At 43.6% G+C, this 19,753-nt stretch overlaps 1 protein-coding gene across 1 annotated transcript; it reads left to right on the top strand.

Moving 5' to 3' along the window:
- The first annotated feature begins 942 nt into the window (after positions 1-942).
- Positions 943-15,543, top strand: LOC121613022 (NUAK family SNF1-like kinase 1). The gene is made up of 7 exons (XM_041946264.1): positions 943-1,441; positions 6,717-6,837; positions 7,451-7,602; positions 9,190-9,255; positions 11,799-11,918; positions 12,334-12,466; positions 12,600-15,543. Exons 1-7 carry the CDS (start codon positions 1,112-1,114, stop codon positions 13,781-13,783), a joined length of 2,106 nt encoding a protein of 701 aa, XP_041802198.1. The 5' UTR covers positions 943-1,111; the 3' UTR covers positions 13,784-15,543.
- The last annotated feature ends 4,210 nt before the right edge of the window (positions 15,544-19,753 follow it).

The raw sequence follows: 19,753 nt of genomic DNA on the forward strand, positions 1-19,753 counted from the left end.
AATGCTGACTAGCGCAAAGCTTCAGAGTTGCTGATAGTCAGAGTTTGTTACCTTTGATTAGAGCCAGGCTTTTCCAGTCTTTATGGTAAACTAAGATAACCGTCTCATGGCTCATGGCATGGCGTGGTATCAACCTTCCCATCTAACTCTGAACAAAATCAATGAGTATTCCCTCAAATGTCAAACTATTTATTTAAGCATGTGTGCTGTCTTTATTAGTAGTTCATAAACCATGTTCATGCTTTACAGATCAACTTGATATATAAATTAGGATTCTTGTTATGGACTTTTTGATAGTCAAAAACAGTAAATTGTACAATAATTACCTCACATCCTTATATAAGCTTATTACTTATTGGTAAAACACAAATAAATGATTCATTAACTGTTACATTTTAGCCAAAACAAACGATAAATGTAAGTAAGTGTTATCATGTAGTAGGCCTGTAATCATAATTTTCTTTTAGAAAGTTATATGTGGGGTAATAAACTGATACCAGTTAAGTTGCCTTTCCATAGATCAACAGCCTTTTTTGTTTCCTTATTTATGCGTGGGGTTGAAATAAAAAGAAGTCGTTTTAATCCTGCAGGAGCAACCATTACTCCTCTCTGACTTCAAAGTCTCTGCTTCCTTCAAAGTCTTTTCAAGGATTTATTTTTTCAGCGCTCACCGCAGGGCAGAGCATCAACAAACGCGCCTGACTGAAGTGGTGGATTTAGGGTGAGTGTCTGACCCGCCTGGCATTCCGTACGTGCCTCCACCCCCCCTCTCCTGCTGCAGGACCGGCCAGACGCGAACCCTCGGAAAACCCGAACGGATCCCAAATGAGTGCGACGCCCCGGGATGTTGCCATGCGCGCTGGCTCCACCCATCGCTCCGGACCATGTGGTTCTCATCGCTCCTGTTGCTGCGCGTTTGGAGAGAGGGTGAGAGGACACAAAACAGCTGGTGCTCAAATGGATCGGATGGGGCTTTGATAGCGCTCTATATGGGCGACTTCTCGGGCGCTAGCGAGCACTTTAGCTGCTTTCCAGCTGAGCTTTAAGTAATTTGGGGGGTCCAGTCCCGGTGACGGCTGCGCCTGACAGGTGCGCGCAGTGCGCAGTGAGGATGGGCAGACGCGAGGCAGACGGCAGAGGCGCAATGAACACCAGCCACCACTCCGAGCTCGGCTGTCTGCAGGACGCGGCATCCAGCGGCCACCACGCCGGCGAGGAGTCGCCGAGGCTGGGCAGCCGCCGACCCTGCAGCGCGGACAGGCGGCAGATGAAGCCAGACATGGAGGCGGCCGGCCGCGCACCGACTGCCACAGCGCCGATGGAAGTGAAGAAGCACCAGCACAAGCACAACTTGAAACACCGCTATGAGGTGATGGAGACTCTGGGGAAAGGCACCTACGGCAAAGTGAAGAGGGCGGTAGAGAGGGCAAGCCAGAAGACAGTGAGTGTTGGTGAACATGATATAACATGATATGACGTGAAGCTTTTCACCGCTGTGATGTGCAGCTTTTCTAATCTTAAACATTTAACATGCAGAAGGAAGTGCGCTGAAGATGGAGAATAATGAAGTACATTATGACAGCGCTTGACCTCTTAACTTCCTCTGATCCATACAAAAGCGATAATGTGATACACTGCTCGCGCTTTTGTCTTCCTGGGAGGTATTCAGCAGTCTTTCTATAAGAGTGTGTGCGTGTGTGTGCGCACGCGCGCGTGTGTGTGTGTGCATCCAGATTTGTTGACTGTACCAAGACTGTTGCCCATTGGTTATTAAATATTAATTTGGAGGTGGAGCTGGATGTCATGTGTGCCTCTAAACTGTGAATGTGTGTGTGAGTGTGTATGTGTGTGTGTGCCTGTGTGTGTGTGTGTGTTTTTGTGTGTTTGTGGGTGCGCTCATGGGCTGATGCTGAACCCAGTTCTTGCTTCCTGTGCTGCCAGCCTGAGATTCCTTTGGTCTGACTCACTCAGCACTTGACCAAGGGGATAAAGTTACTACAATAGGTCTCCTCCAACAGGAGTTTGACCCCCTTTACCAGACACACACACACACACACACGGACATACTCAGACATAATAATATAATGTGTCTCTTTACATTCAGAATATCCAGGCTACAAACACAATGTGCAGCCAGATTACTTTGAATAATCGTGGGTTTATGTCTGCAGTCAGGGTTTAATCCCTCACTCTGCTGGGATCTGAGCACAAAGAGACAGATACCCCGTCAGCCTGCAACTCCCCTTCTGTTTTTTTAGTAAACAAACACATTGTAATAGGGATAATCTTTTTTTTTTGCAATCAGATTGTGGAAGTGAGACTGGCATAATTCCTCTGGCTGCTTTCACTGTAACTCCGAGACCTACATCTGTGAGAGAGAGAGAGGGCAGAGAGAGGCAGTGAAAGACAGAGGAAAGGTAGGAGACAGATGGAAGAATATACAGAGAGAGGAGTGTGTGTGTGTGTGTGTGCAGGGTGAGCGCGTCTGGTGGGACAGGGGGAAAATGCTGAATTCTTTGAGCTAGTAGCCAGCACATACCAAGGATTCTTTGAAACAAAACGGACATTATTTTTGGAAACAAGACCAGGGGGCTGTTGTTTGAGTGCGGGAAGGAGGCAGAGGAGGAGACTGTTTTAGAGCAGGGAGGAAGAAGAGGAGGAAGAGGAGACAGTGGCAGTGGCTTGAGATTACAGTAAATGGCTGACTTGAGATTGTCCCTGTACATTGTCTGCGGTGCAGGAGGTGAGCATGACTAATGTACAGGATGCAGTGGAAGGAAAGGATGATGAATTCCGGTCTTGGCTATGCAGGGTTACTAATGTGTGCCATAGGTCACTTACACTGGCTGGGAGGAACTCATCTTTAAGGTTAAATCATCAACATTAAGATGCTTTTTTGGTGCAATGTGCATTCTGATGTTTATAAAAGTTATATAACTTCACCAGATATGCGCAGCTCTTAACTTGTGTACCTCCAAAGAAAGAAAAGCATGCCATGCAAAATCCCACACACAGATGTGCTTTTTGTAATTGCATGTAGGCCCGTCACAGCTGTTTCATAATCGCTTGATTGTGATTATTTGAGGTACCGCGGCCATTTTGCGTAATCATTTGAATTGTTTCCATTCACCTGTATATAAACAGCTTGATGAAACTAACAGAAATGCAATTTTTCCATCACTATTTCCACATAGTTTCCCCTGTTTGAGGGGAGCTCGTTTAATGACATCATCTCCTTGCACCCCCTTCTTCTGCTATGGTTTCATGGCACCCGAGTGGAGAATTAGCGCCACCAACTGTTTATCGTGGGGAAACATGGGGAAAAAAGAGCTTGGCTGCGTAGACCTTACTGCTATTGGATAAGTTCTTCAGTTTCAGCTCATTTGAGAACATATTCAAGAGTGTATGTGTTATTTTATGCTATAATAGTGGCGTAAAGTAAGCAGAAAAATTCATCAATCGCAATTGCGTGATAGTCATCAGCTGAAATTTTCTGATTGTGACAGCCCTAGTTGTGTGCTACATTAATGAGTCTGCTTTTGGAAAGATTGTGATCTGCTGTGCAGGAAGAGGGCGCCTGTGAGACCAATAACTAAGGTACTGGCCAAGGATTAAAGGTATAGTCTGACATTCTGGGAAACACGCTTAGTTTGATTTCTTCCTGCGAGTTAGTTGAGAAGATTGATACCACTCATGACTGGTCAGTATGAAGCAAGCAGCTGGTTAGCTTAGCTTAGCATGAAGACACCGGGAAGCAGCTAGCCTCGGTGTGCTTGAAGGCAATAACATATGACCACCAAAACCTTACTGATTAACATGCTATATTTTGTTGATTTAATCAAAGCGTAAAAGCAGCAACTTGTGGTTTTATGTGTTGGACTGTTTGTTGGTCGGGTGCAGTGACTTTCTGGACTCCAGGAAGTCACTGCCCCCGGCCAAGCACATAATCCCCCAAATAAAACCACAAATTAACATTTTGACACTATGGTTTTGGTACAAGGAGATATACAGTAATGTGTAAAGGGGTAGTCAGATTTCCTTTAACCTTTGGACACGCAAACTGTTTCTACCTGTTTCCAGTCCTCAGCCAAGCTAAGCTAACCAGCTGCTAGCTCCAGCTTCATAGTGAATAGACAGATAGGAGAATGGCATCAGTCCTCTCAGTGTCAAACTATTGCTTTAATGAGGCTCCTATTTAAGAGTATGAACAAGCCGTGGTAGTTTTTGTTCTCTGTTGTGCACATTTGGATGTCAGAACTGAAACAGTACATTATTGCATTGAGTTTTTGTTGTGCCCATTTCCCATCTCCCATCATCAATACACAGCACAGTACTCTAGTAGTACTAGTTCCTGGTTATGGCAGGGGACAGTGTGCATAGCTGGATGATGAGGTCAAGAGTCTATTTGGCTCCAAGCCTGTATAATCCTGCTGTTAAATCTTTCACAGATGCAGCAGGGATCTTTGCTGATGCTCAGGCTCTTGGGATGTGTATTTGTGTGCGTGTGTGTGTGTGTTTATCTGTGAGAACAACAGGACAGGAAGTTAGTGAGTGGCCATCCCCAGCCCCTATCATGACTTCACATATTAACAAAACACCTGTAATAAGTCAACAGTCTAAAGATCTGTGCAACTGGGGAACACTGTTGTGAGGACACAAAGAGTACACTGGATCCATTGCAATAAAATAAAGGAGAAGAAGAGGCGCAGAGGCAAAGAGATGTTCCACATTATCTGGTTTAAATTAAGTCTTGTTATGAAATGGCCGTGCAGAACATCGTGTATCTGTCTGTACATTTTGTACATCTGTATTGGCTGTACCATTACAACATGCACAGTGTGTTCCGCTGCAACACACATTCTGTAGTAATTCAAAAGAATATCTGATTACATCTGCGTGACTCACACACAGAGCTACTTATGTTTTCTACATGCGTTCTGTTACAGTTTGGCACTTCTGGCCGAAATCTCACACGCAGCACATTATTTAGATGAACAATGAGGCATTGTCAGACAGAAGGATACTTTGGAGGTCATACTTAAAGATGACAGGTACCCGGCACATTTGCATTCACAAGGGTGAGATCATAGACACACATGCACAGGCTTCCTCCACACACACACAGACACACACAGACACACACACACACGTGCCCTTTAAAAAATGCTCTTATTGCCCCGAAGGTTGAACAATAACCAGAGTGTGTCTCTCTTCTCTATGCTCTACTGAGCAGGACTTAATGCCATGTCCGGGGGGTAAGTCAGAGCTTATGCGAGCCATTTTGCTCTGAGTCCGCATACTTTGACATACTTCATCCATTCCTTTCACCTGTTGGCTGCCGCCTGTGTCCTCCCTCCTCATCCCTGCAGCTTATTTCATAGTCTCCCCTTTGCTTCCTCACATTGCTTTCCCAGCCAGCAGGTATTTGGGTCAGAAAACATTCACGAGCATGCAAGCGTACGCGTTAATAGCCCCCCAGGATTGGACATGCGCAACTCAGCTGACAACCACCGAATATGTATGAGAGTACAGAGTGGCCAGAGTACCTCTGGATGGACAAGGATGCCAGATAAGTCTAGAGAATCTGGTAATGTGAGAAAAACCCTCATATCTCAGCACTTGTTTATAGGAAAGTCACAAACCTAAAAACACGAATATCCTCCTTTGCTGGATAGCGTCACATCAGTACTAGAAGGTCAGGTCAGTCCCGGCAGATCCCTGGAGTGTGTTTGTGTTGTGTTGCATAACTATGGTGGTTGATGGAGCGTGTGAATTGTTTCTTCCAGTGTCTCGTAGACGTTTTTCCGGCAGCTGAGAATGCTGGAGTTGTGACCCAGAGGAGAGGCCTGCTCGCCTGTAGGGACATTGTAGGGGTTGACAGAATTACTCAGGGGTATGATCAGTGCTATGTTAGGATGTTAACCCCACAAAGTAGTCCTGAAGCCTCGATGCATCTCCCGCTCTTTGGTTGTCCTTTTTGTGCTTTATAGTATTTCTAAATAGGGCAGCCTGATGTCCATTTGTCCACCTCTGTCTTGTCCTTGTATGGTGCCATTTTGGTGACAGTTTCTCTACCCAAAGAGGTTTAGGGGCTCACGTCGGAGTGTCTGTTTTGGTGTGTATGTGTGTGTTCTGTGTTTGGGGGTTACATCGGGGTACAGTAAGTGCCTGGGATTAATGAAGTAGAGTGTGAACAGTGCAGCTGTCAACCTTCTGCCTCTGAGCGTGCTCAGATCACAGGAGACCTGCTCTCACCATCCAGCCCATAAAACCCACATAATCACCTCTAATACCCAGAGATTTGATGTGTCTGTGTGTGTGTGTGCATGTGTGTGTGTGTGTGTGAGAATAGTATCAACAGGATGCATGTCTTTGTTTCCATGCATGTTTATACAAGTAATACATGAATTGTGCATTTGCAGTACTCAAGTTGTGAGGGAGATGAAGGACAAATTAGTTGATTGTTGGGTTTGCAGAGTTACTTAAAGAGGAAATTGTGTCCATTGGCACCAGATCTTCTGTGGAGGTCAACAACAAAGAGGGTAGCAAGTATCACCAGGGTAACAACTGTCCCCTGATAATTTAATGCTGTTTTCCTGACGTAAATTATTAGCTGTAGAGCTGTGTCTAAGTATCACAGAGATGAAAATATGTGTGATTTGAACACAAACATTCATTTAAAGCATACAGGCTTGCTCATGTGTCTTCTTTCTCAGGTGGCGATCAAATCGATCCGCAAAGAGCGCATCACCGACGACCTGGACAGAATTCACATCCAGAGGGAGATCGAGATCACCGCCTCGCTCAGGCACTCCAACATCATACGCTTCCACGAGGGTGAGTCTGCAACACACCCAAAAGTCCCAAATATCGTTGTGAATGATTACATTTTCGCAGGCAGATTTTTGGACTTTTCAGACGTTTCAGAGAAAGTTACATGAGACTATATCGTTGACAGCCACCTTTAAAAGCAGTATTGAGAAGAGATCTTCAACATGTTCATTTACAATAGCAAAAAATACAGACTTTCAGAACTCTCTAATATTTAATATCCACTGTTGGGTGTTATGCCGTTGACACCTTTTGTCATGTGAATCCACATATTTGAGCATAGTTCAAATTAATTCTGAAGTACATACATCAACAGGGAATCAGCAATCCTCCACACTTGTTGGCCACTCACACTAACTTGACTTAATTATGTTTTGGATGGCAAACAGTACAGTACATAGCTCCCAACAAAAAGACATCCAGAAACTCAGAAACATAGACTCAAAGACTTTCAACAGAAGAATGTAGATTTATACGCTACATTGATCCACACGTCTGAAATTTCCAGCTTCTTAATTATTTATGTCTCCATTTCTGCACAAGCAGAATAGCATGTGTTGTTGTTGCATCCTGAGGAAGGCATCCCTTAACACTGACATGTGTCCTGTGCCCTGTGCAGTGTTTGAGAGCCGGGATAAGATTGTGATAGTGATGGAGTACGCCAGCAGGGGAGAGCTGTACGATTACATTCAGGAGAGGAGGAGACTGCCAGAAACAGAAGCCAGAGGCATCTTCAGACAAATCACATCTGCTGTCCACTACTGCCACAAGGTTTCCGTACACACACATGCACACATATTGTAGACACACAGACTTTCTGCAAAACACACCACTGGAATTCAGTATAAATTGACCACATGTAAGCACGTGCTGAATTGCATGCTGCGGTATTTAACGGTGCACAAGCAAATACTGTACCACTAAATCCACTAAATCCTAATCCTAATACTGCAGGAAAACTTGACTTGAGTTTTCAGATCTCTCTGGGTTAAGAGCGCATTATCCCTTGATTGTTTTTTACAGTCACACACTGACACATTTAACAAACACGTTGCCTGAATGAGCTTCCTTATCCCTCCACATTACTGTAAGCCCTGGCAAAGGAATAGATTCTTCTTTGTTTTAATTGTTGTGTACATAAAATCAACCGCAGTGCCAGAAAACAGGAATTATCAAGGAGATACATAAATCCTATTAATGCAGGAGTGCAGTGCAGAAGAAGTGGAGATGTGTGCCTTACAGTCAGCTGAGCTGGATATGACAGACATGTTTTTGTTTCATATCAGTCTTATTTTGGCACTTTGGCTTCCTCATGAATCCCTCACATTAAACTCAGAGATTATCATTGAGCTCCTGTAGCTTTTTGTAGCATGCGGGGAGGTGGATTTTGTGCTCCTTGTGCCCTCAAATATTGTCCCAAAATAGACATGAATGTTCCAGCATGAATGAATTATTAAAAGTGCCTCTGAGGTATGCAAGGCACATGGAAGGATTATTGAGGCTTCAAGAGAAGAATGAAAATAAGTCATTTGCTGGGTTTTTTTTCTCCTTCAAATCTGTTCAATCATTTAAAAAAGGCAGGAATAATAACATGGTCAACTACATATATTTCTTCTCCCTTCCTTTCTCTTTCCCTCTGCCTTGCACACACACACACACATAGACACGCACACTGAGGCTTACATTCTGTACATACTGTGCACAAAACATTGAGTAAGGTCATGAGTCGTGTCCTCCCCTTAGGTGCTCTGAAGAGGATGTAATTAGCGAAAGAAAGGAGGCATGTCTGGCTCATTAGCCAGTGGCTTTCTGAAAAACTGACAGCATCGTTTAAAGTTTCCCTGCATCACAGGGCTTCCTGGGTGGCCACAATTATCTATAGCGGCACTGTCTCTCCTTACGATTTGCTACCAATTCAATGTCAGGAAGTGATCCTGCAACAAGCTTTACCTCCCATCAAACGGGCTCTTCCTCACCAGGCTCCACATCTGTCTACACTCTGTGGTCTCTCGTTGGCTCCCAGGTGCTTAATGCCATCAGGGGATCAGATCGCATCTCATCAGATGAATTAACCCAAACAAAGCACTTCCTCATGCCTGTCGACGATTAAACAGTCTGAGAGCCTTCCTCGAGGCCCCTGATATGTTAGACACATGGCCCTGCAACATGAGGCCCAAGTGGAATGTTAATGGTTGTAAATTTTTTAATGAAAGACGAACTGCCCGTGCACCACAGGCTGGATTTATATTGTAAACTTCACACCCTTCAGTCTTATGTTTGCATGCAGAGGGAACACATCTGACTGTAAACTAGGGGGAGGAGCAGCACAGGACTTCATGCATCTCTGCTCTCTTGCAGAATGGTGTTGTGCATCGAGACCTCAAGCTGGAGAACATCCTTTTAGACCAAGATTTGAACGTGAAGGTAAGATCGATAAAACATACACAAAACTGAGCCTCCATATTGCTTCAAACAAAGAGGGCGATCGTGCATGTTTAGGAAAATAAATGAGAGTTTCCTTCCAAAAACAAGACATTCATGCCTGGATAAAATAACAGATGTCCTCCGACAAAAGCAATGTTGGCCCGAGCGTTAAATACATCATGGGTTATTTTCATGGCTCATCCGAAGACCCCTGATTAGACTTTTGTTTTGGAACATAAAAGGCATACATCTTAATGACACACTAGCTGATACATTTCAGGAAACAATCTTTTTTCACTGCTTCCACAGCTGGTAATGGATTATCCTGCCAGCTCCAAAATACAATGCAAACAAAATGCACATTCAGAACATACATTGGAGCAGTTTCTGCCCACAGTAATTTTTATGTGTTGTTAAGCCGTGCACACTGAACCAGCACAAACATACTGCCAGGTCTTATAAAAGAACCCAGGGGTCATTTTTTGCCTTATTTGGGTTCTCCTCTCCTTATATGGGAGCTGTGCACGGCCAAGGGGGAATGCAGGGAATCCAGTGGCAATCGCGCCAATCGGAGGGTTTTAATATAAGTACGCCCTGTCTGTCCATCAAAAGAAAACACTACGTGCAGACCTCGCAGCGGCTCTTCATTCATTGCAAACCTGAGGTTCACCACACCGCCCTCTCACAGGATCCAACCCAGGAAATGACCAAGCCTCTGTGCAATGCATGTGCATGTTATGTTAACTTTATACTCATGCTGCCCTTTAATTGTTGGCTTTACTGTTTTAATCTCAGAAGTGGCAGAAGTCTGACAGTGGGTGGCTTGTGTGTTCTGAACTGAGCGTTATGAATGCATTATTAAACGTATTCATGACCTGTTATGTAGCGCCAGAGGAGAGATGGCAGGAAAGAAGGGAGAGAGAGAGAGAGAGGGAAACTGATTCTCTTGTTTATAAAGCCGAACACAAATAAGCTCAGACAAGCCAGATGATTTTCCTCGTCACACCAAATTTCACTTTCTTCTCACATGATTTTATCACAAGAGCCTCAGAAGGCAGCTCAGAAAGGCTGCGAGCCACTGTAAAACATTCACCAGTGATCTGTCCTCGCCACTGTCGCCAAGTGCTTGCTCATGAGGGAATTGTTGGGTCTCTGTAGATAAAGAGTTTGGTCTGTACCTGCTCTAAATGTAAAGTGTCCTGAGACAACGCCGGTTGTAAGTTGGCGCTATATGACTTGACTTGACTTGACTTGACTTGACTTGACTTGACTTGACTTGACTTGAAATGAATTGAACTGAATCTGTGTCAGGCCAGCATGCGCGTGATGGCTTGTCACAACAGGCCATGTTGTTCCCAGACGTGTGTGCAGGAGTCGTCTGTATGAACTCTTTAGAAGACAGAGTGTGTCTCATACACGTGTTCGACACTGAGGAATGTCTCTACAGGAGCCTCGCGCAGATGTACAACCCGGGTGGTGAAGGAGAATTGACACTGCAGGAGGCACGCACACGCAAACACACAGTAGCTTGCAGAGCATAAAGCTGTATAAACTGCACAACTCACATGCTCAGTCCACACATCATTATTGCCACTGTGTGCATAATATCAACTCTTGCATATACATATGTGAGGTCTCTGTTCCCCTGAAACTCTGTTCCACGGAAATAAAGCTGTCATGTTGAGTATTTTCAACACCAGAGGGGCTGATAGCTGGTGCCTATGTTAATAATCTCTTCAGATAGAGAGGAGCCTCGGTATGTCTGCGTGTGGCTCTCGCACCCTCGAGTGAGTGATTGTTCCGCTACGTGAGTGTAAGCAGCCTGATGTTTTTGGCCCTCTTCTCTTTCCTCACTCTCACTTACGCTGGCAACAGTCCAGCACACCTACTTTTGGCTCCTTTAAAAGGAATTGCTTTGAGTTATTGTGTTTTTGCCGCACGGGTAAGAGTTTGCAGTACGTGCTCACCAAAAAGGAATGTGGATTGTCTGAGGATGAGTGTGAGCGTTGACGTGAACGAGCGAGTGAAATGTATAAACTGTGCAGTGCTAAGTGATTAGTCCTTTCAGTCATAAAGTTCAGTCATGAAGCGCTGTGTGTTGTCAGATGTTATGTCATCTGTGACTGAGACTCGCTGTCACATGAACCGTACAGATGTGAGCACGCAGATACATACACATGCTGTGTGTGTTTGCTTGTTGTTTGGTTGTGTTTGCATGTTTTTCAAGTTTTTGTTTCATATGTATTGCCTGCTTCATTGGCCCCATTTTTAGCATCACTTAAACTCTGTTATTTATTAATAGATCAATGGTATTAAATACTTCGTGTGCAATTTACTGGCTTGGCAGTCCTCTTACAATGTCCTCTTGGACTAGGGATGTTACTACTGGTAGCATGCAGCTGCAACTGTGATATGACCTGTTTTGTTTTTTTTTGTTTTTTGTTACCTGTCTAGTTTCCACTCTTATTTAGTTAGTAGGAAGGAGCGCAAAATGATCACAATCAAAATGTAGTTTTATGTTCTCTCTTTCTGTCACTCTGCAGCTGGCTGACTTTGGCCTTTCCAACCACTTCCAGAGGGGCACTCTGCTTCAGACCTACTGTGGAAGTCCGCTCTATGCGGCCCCAGAGATAGTGAAAGGACTGCCCTACCAGGGGCCAGAGGTGGGTCAACACACATGCCATCACTGGTTTCCTCATCAGACACTTTTCCAAACTATGGGTGTTTCTTAAGTTACATCACAGCGTGTTGCTCGTACCAAATCACTCCTGAAACCACTGTTTGTGTTCCACAGAGTTGGGTCATAATTCTTAGTGGAGTCACCACCACAAGGGACACCTTTTGTGTTCCACATTTTTAAAATATACAGATATTTATTAGTGCAGCTTTAAAGCACTGATTTCATCTTGCACATGCTGCAGATGAATCACAGTTAATAGGTCAGGTAAAATCAAAGACCCATTTTCAATTCTACAATACAATTTTTCTCACACATAAAATGATATCAAATCATGCACCAGCTCACCGTAGTAAATCTGACTTTTGTCATGTTCTTCATCATGTGTTTTTATGTGCTAGGTGGACTGCTGGGCATTGGGGGTGTTGCTGTATGCCCTGGTGTACAGCAGCATGCCATTTGACGGGGCCAGCCACACCACGCTCACAGAGCAGATCAGCCAAGGCCGCTACCGCAGACCCAACCCCCCCTCAGGTAAACCCTTACAGTGTCCATGTCTCCATCAGCATTACATTTCTGTTCATCACAGTGTCCGATGAATTGCTTTGTGTGTTGTTTTTTAGTCAGTGTATTTGCTATAAATACCCTCTGACTCTGTTCCCTCCAGACGCCTGCGCTCTTATCGACTGGTTGTTGACAGTGCGTGTGGACGAGAGGGCTACGATAGAGGACGTGGCCAACCACTGGTGGGTGAACTGGGGTTTTGAAGAGAGTGTGTGTGACTGCCCTTCATCTCCGCATCAAGAATGCCCCTCCCCGCTGCTGGCTCGCTACATCGACTGGCAGAATCGGGGTGCAGCTGCCAGCAACATGACTGTCGACCCAGGCTGCCTGTCCTCAGACTCTTCCTGTCCTCCCCACCCCTTTTACTTCAGCTTACCTCTGAAGAGCGACCGTGGAGGAGGAGGGGGAGGAAGGGTACGCGGAGGAATGTCGAGCCTCAGGAAGTCACGCAAGGAAAATGCAATTCCTCAGACTGCTATGGGAGCTTGTGGTGGTGTTTGTGCAACAGCCGCCTCCTCTGCTGCGATTTCCGTCACTTCCACCGCTGAAAGAAAGAAACCCAAAGGTATTTTGAAACCCCAGAGGAGTTTTGACTCAGTCTTTCACAACCCTCCCAAAGAAAACTCTCCCTCCCAACCGTGTAACGCTGCTCCCCAGCCTTGTCGAACACATACACATGCTGATGTCCTGTCCACCAGTCTGCCGCCTCCCTCGACATTCAGTCAGCCCTCATCCAAAATGCCTAAGAAGGGGATACTAAAGAACTTGTATGGAGGGGAGTCAGGTTATGGCTCATCTTCAGAAAGAAGGATCTCTGGAGCAGGAGTTAAAGAGAGTGATGCAGGTGATTTGTGCTCCCACAACCAGCACACTTGTCTCCCAGCGGCAGATGACAGCCCCACCATGCGCACAGAGGCAGTAAGAAGAAGGAAGGGTATTCTCAAACGTAACGGCAAGTTCTCCCGCAGTCTGGATCTTCCCGATGACCACCACTCGACTCTCTCCTCAGCCCCCACGATATTCCCCGAGGCCCTGCAGCAGCTCCTCCAGGCCACAGGGGGCGCCGAGGGCCGCCGCAGCCGCCCCTCCAGTGTGGTGAGTGAGGACAGCCTCTTCTCCTCCGACTCCTTTGACCTGCTAGACCTCAGCGCCCAATCACGTCGCAGGATTTTCTCCCGAGTGATGCAGCACAGCGGCTGTAGCTCTGAGGAGAACCTGGAGCAGCTGAGAGGCGAGGCACACAGGGCTGGTGGAGACGAAGAAGGACAGAAGGAAATGCTAACATAAGCCTAAGGGGTGATGGACACATGGATGTGATGAAAAAATGGGTTGAGTAGCAGTTCTTTAATCCACTTTTCTGTGACAATCACTGCCTGCCATCTTGAAAAGACTTCAACGAATCGTGCACACGGACTCACTATGCATTGTACTGTCAATGCAAAACTGTATTCAATGACATTTAAGTTATATTCTGAATGCAAGGCAGTACAGACAGTGACAAGACAGGAAGTGAAACCTAAAGGAAATCCAGTATCTGCCAAATTGCAGAGATGGGCCCTGAATGTGGCAGAATACAAGAACTCTCTCTGACCTCACCTGCACAAAACATCCTCTTTGGAGATTTTACAGCAGATTTCTGTTCAGACGATCTGACTCTGGATGCTGGAATCTTGTTAAGTTAGCCTCTGCAGGTTTTTGGAAACCATCCTGTGCCATCTTGGATATGTGATGCCATATATCAGTGTGTTAATGGTGAAAAGAAAATAGGACATATCAAGTGTGTTTTCATCCACCTGCTTTTATGGCCATTTTGCACATAAAAAAAAGTTGGTGTATCAATAAAAGTAAAAAGTGGCAAATTGCAACTGAAACAGGCTCAGTGAATAAATCATGACGTACATGAAGCGTGAGTCAAAAAACACCAGATCTGTGTGGAGCAATGAGACTGTAACGAGGCTCAAAATAACACATGAAACAACAGCCACATTTCCATCACTGTTTTCCACAGTTTGAGGTTTGACTGGCACTCTTCTTCTGCAGCGGTTTTTATGGCACACGACTGGAGAATTAGCCCCACCTACTGTTCATCTTGATGTGCTCAAAAAGATCTGCACAACAGCAGCGGATGGAAATGCACATTAATCCGCATCTTTTGCCAGTTGTTTGGAAATTTGGTTAAAATTTGCGCTATGTTTGGATGGAAACCTGACTATAGACGGCTCTATTGGGAGGATAGATGTTCTGATACTTCACAGCAGCACTTTTCTTTACCGTCGTTTATGAGCTCAATGTAAACATTTAATAAATGGTTTATAATTCACTAAAATGTAGTCGCAAGCAGATATGAGCAATTATTAATGGAATTTGTCAACAACTTATAACTCTTCTTGTGGGCATCTACAAGTGTTGGCTGGTGTATAAACACATAATGAATAATAATATAGTAAAACGCTGTTTTAAAGAACTAAAATATGTCTTTACAGGAGAAGATTGGTGAGATGTTACTTCTACTACAGTACATCAACAAACACTTGAAAATGTCCTTAAATCTTCTTACGACTACATTTTAGTGCATTCTAAAAGTACAGTGTGTTGTGAAACATTCATTACAAGGATAGTTTGGCTTTTTAGAAGTGGGGTTGTACAAGGTACTCATCAAATATCAATAGTTAGTGTTTTAACGACAGTAGATGGCTGTCAGCATGGCCCTGGTTTGGAGAAGCATGTGCTGCTGTGGACAGAGTCACCAGCCAAATGTATTTTATCTACCTCCAAACTGGGTGCACGCCCACCACCATCGACTATGAATTAGTACCTCATACAATCCCGTTTCAGAAAACCTGATCTATCCCTTTAAATGTTCATATGTTGTCCATACATGTTAAATAGGGTAAGTTAAAGTAAAGCATTACCTATTTCACCATGTTATTGAGTACACTTGTACTACAAAGTAATGTACTGTGCACAATTTGCTCCTATGCTCCAATGGACACAGTTTAAATAGGCTGGATCACATTGATTTTTACCTTGACAACACCAATGCTGCTGTGGACATATGAATAAGTGATGGATGATTTCTCTGTGATTTTCATACTGTGAGAAAAGAATTCTGTTAACTTTGTTCAAGCATTTCATACTTTTTTGTTGTTGTTGTTGTTGAAATTTTTTAATAAATGATGTGAAACCGAAGAGGTTCCAGTTGTTTTTCTGGTGAGAGAACAAGAAAAGCAGCAGGAGATGAGAGACGCAATGAGCACATACTGCAGCTTTAAAAAGAGTGAAGATAAATATTATGAAGCACAGATGTTGTGCCGTGAAAAAGGACATTTTAAGACAAATCGCTCTATTATTTCAAATGTTACTTCTTCTCTACAGTTAAGGACCTCTTGTCCTTTTGGACCTGACATACAACACAACACAGAGAATTCAAGGAACGTTGTTTATGAAGACCAAAAGCTATCCATTTAATTGTCTTCCACAGTCCTGTGTCTCTATAAACATGGAGCTCTATTTACCTCACAGACTGTTTTCATTATGGTTCATGCACTTAAATAAAAATGCATTGGAAAAAAACACTCAGCAGAAGAGGTCAGATAAGGCTTTAGAAAGCAATAAAGCCTTGAGTGTGATGCATGCGTGCCTTCCCTTTGTTTCCTTTGCTGGCCCTCACTCAATACTTTTCCAAGCACAGAAGGCGTGTTTTGCAGCCCTCTCCTCTTTATTATGGAGACAGCTGCTGTCAAGTAAAAACCTCATATCACTAGGTTTTAAGACACACTTTCCTCAATGGGATGACAAAATTCTCCAACCTCTTCAGCTTATGAAATCCCCTCAAATGTTATTAGATATTGTCAAAAATCTATGTGTCCCTTCTTTGCTGAAAATCTGCCCTTTTGGACGTGCAAGTTTTCACTACGGTAAGATGAAACGAAGCAAAGCTCACCAGCAGGTCTTGTTTAGATGTGGAGACATCTGGTATGGCTGACATATACACAGGGCTTACTTTATGCCACACACTTGCATGGTTTTAACACATTTAAGTGTCCTTCCTGTTCAAACACATAGTCTAATGACGTTAATGTAAATGGTTGATTGATGGCAGAAAAGCACTTTGTTCATTTGGCCAGTGGTGGATGAAGTCGCGAGCGCAGGTCTGATGGTGAAAACAGTCGTAATCTCAGTCACACAGACTCCGTTCTGCTACGTATCAGCTGCCATTTAACTGTGTTTAGCTAGTATTTGCTAGTTTGCCCAGGTGTCATGAAATTATGAAAAGTTTACATTTGGAATCTTAACATGGACGACATGAATGAAAAGGCTGCAATCTCGGTTCACCTACACCTGCTCTCAGGGCCAATCAGCCACCACAGCTGCAGCCCATCCACAATCATCTACCGCAGGATAAAAACCCAGATCTCCTCACCAGTCTTCACCAGATAGTTGCACTCACTAGCCTGGTAAGAAGTCTCAGCCACTTGGCTACCTTTGTTCTTATCGCTGCTATTAGAGTCTACCTTGTCTGAAACAGACTGAAACCATTTTCATTGTGTCTCAGGTTCACCTCCTCACGTCTTGAGTCTGGTGCCTCTGTCCACCTCCAATCCACCACCTGAAGAAATTGCTGACTCATTTCACCTACCTGCCCGCTCCTCGCCTGGATCAGCTTTGATCATCTCCCTGTGAACATGAACCAAATTGTGTGGCAATAAATCCATTTTACCATACAAATACTCCTTTGTCTGTGTTCTGCATTTTGAGTTCAGTTATTTATTTCAGACCTCAACACATAAAGGACAGACACATTTCCCCTCGAAACCTAAAGAAGAAAATAATAATAATCTCCTCACTCATATTCACATTATTACCCTTCAGATTTAGCTTTTAGCTTAATAGATCTGCATACTTCTCACACCACTGTCAAATAGGCACTGCTTCAGTGATTATGGCATTGCTGACCATTGGCTCATTGGGTTTATCAGGCCAGGAATATAATAACTTTTCATGAGTCACCCTCTTACGCCTTTTCATGTCATGTAATAAGGTAATGGCTCATTTGACATTTGAAACATGAGCAGTCTTGAGCAGTAAGCTGTATGATCAGTAATGAGTAATGGTCTCCATAACTCAAGAGAGCTCAAAAACTAAGACAGAGTCTTGGCTTTAATAGTCGGAGGAGAATAACTGTAGGGTAACAGCAGCCTAAAGTATTTATGTTTTGTGTGGGCCCTCCTGTCAATCATATTGACAATTTCCCAAAACAGCATGGACTCAGTGGCCAAGAACTTTAAAGATGTTGAAGTATTCAAAATATCTGCAACGACTACTAATGCAAACCAGGGGTAAGGGGTTCACAACTAAGTCTTGCAGGCCAAGAGGCTTTTCTTTCTGTTCCCTCACGTGTGGATAAAAGTACCGTTGAGTGAACAAAAGCAGCCAGACTTTACCGGTTTTTAGGCTGATTACTGAGGCTCAGGCAGTTAGGGAACAGGGGCATTATAATGGAGAAATCCTTGATTACCCACATGCGGGGGCTATGAGTCCTTGAATTTGGTTTTTTAGAGGACACAGCCCTCAGACCTGGAAGAAGCAGTCAAATAAAACATCTGCAGTGCTCCATTAAAAGCCCTTTATGTAAATTAATGTGAAATAAAAGTGTTTGGATGCAAATGTACTTATCTAAAAGTATTGATCGTGACTTTTCACACTGTGCTTCAACCAATAAAATAGGAAATCTGCATCCTGGCTACTTTAAACTCTTGTAAACTTTATGAGGTCACAAGAGTAAAACCTTTAGTGGTGGAAAGAGTATTCAGATCTTTTACTTAAGTACTAATGCCATACTGTGAAAATACTCCACTACAAGTCAAAGTTCTGCAATCAAAACCTTCCTGATTAATATAACTACTGCATTTATGTGTATTTTGCATTTTAGATGTTTAAGGTTGCGCTCACTGTAGTTTGATCTACAGCAATGCATCGTATTCTTTAAGATGATCATATGTTTGGAGTTTCTCTGTTCTGTGAGAACCACATATCTCTAAAAAGTTAACATTTAATGTGCCCACATTTTTAAAACAGTTGATTTAGTTTCAGGAGTAGGAGCAGTTTCTCTGTCCATAAAGGAACATTCAAAATCACAAATTCTCGACGTGTAATCTGAAAAGTAACAAGTAAACAAAGCAGTCAAGCAAATTTAGTGGAGTAAAAAGTACAATATTCCCCTCTGAGATGTAGTTGAGTAGAAGCATAAATTAGCATAAAATACAAATACTGAAGTACAAGTACCTTGAATCTGTACTTAAGTACAGTATTTGAGTAAATGTACTTAGTTACATTCCAAACCTCTTGCTCTAACATAAGAAGAGCAGTCAGATAAATGTAGTGAAGTAAAAAAGTAAACGTACAGTCAAAATAACACGTACAGTTTGCCTCGATAGAGAAAATCTCATTCAGAATGACAGATAGGGTTGGGTTGATCAGCATGTGAGGGAGGCGGGTTTCAAGTATATTAACCCAAGACAAGTAGGGCTCGTTATAGACTACACTGTAGGGAAATTAAATGAGATTTACTCAAGATCATCTTGACGCCGGTCATTTTCAGTTACAAATAAATATCTATTACCTTTGTTTTCTGATCTTGCTGCTGAGTTTGAACAGTCTCTTTAAAACAGAAAGTTACTTTTCACTCAAGGGCATTGGCCTGGAAATAAGATCATATCATCTCGATGATGCCCAGAACAACCAGGCAGATAACAATTCTGATGTCAGTTGCCAATTCCTCTGAGGTTATCTACCCTGACGACAACTACAGGGTAACAAAGTGATGTCTGTCTGCACAGAAAGCATCTTCAGACTGCCATCTATGACCTCAAAACCAGAAAATCTTTGCTTACCAGACAAAGTAGGAGCTGATTTCTTGCTGAGAAGCACAGCTATCATGTCCCCACTCTGGATAGGATTGAAGGACAATAACACACATATGGACTCATCTTTTAACCTACCCGTAAAGTTGAATGCAGTATTGCTGCAACTACAGCTGGAGAGGTTCAACCTCCTTCGTTTGGATAAAAATACCTCTGGATCCACATGCGCAAAATGTGGGACAAATTCATCATCACAGACAGAGAAAACATGATTGCACAGTGTCCATGTTTCCTCTGTTGATGTTCAGATTTTAAAGTTTCCATCCAGGTTTAGCACAAAGGTTATGATAAAAAATGAAATGAGTACTTTGTAGAGCTTATAGTGCAGCAGAGG

Source organism: Chelmon rostratus, chromosome 10 (genome assembly GCF_017976325.1).
Source record: "Chelmon rostratus isolate fCheRos1 chromosome 10, fCheRos1.pri, whole genome shotgun sequence".
NCBI classification, from domain to species: domain Eukaryota; kingdom Metazoa; phylum Chordata; class Actinopteri; order Chaetodontiformes; family Chaetodontidae; genus Chelmon; species Chelmon rostratus.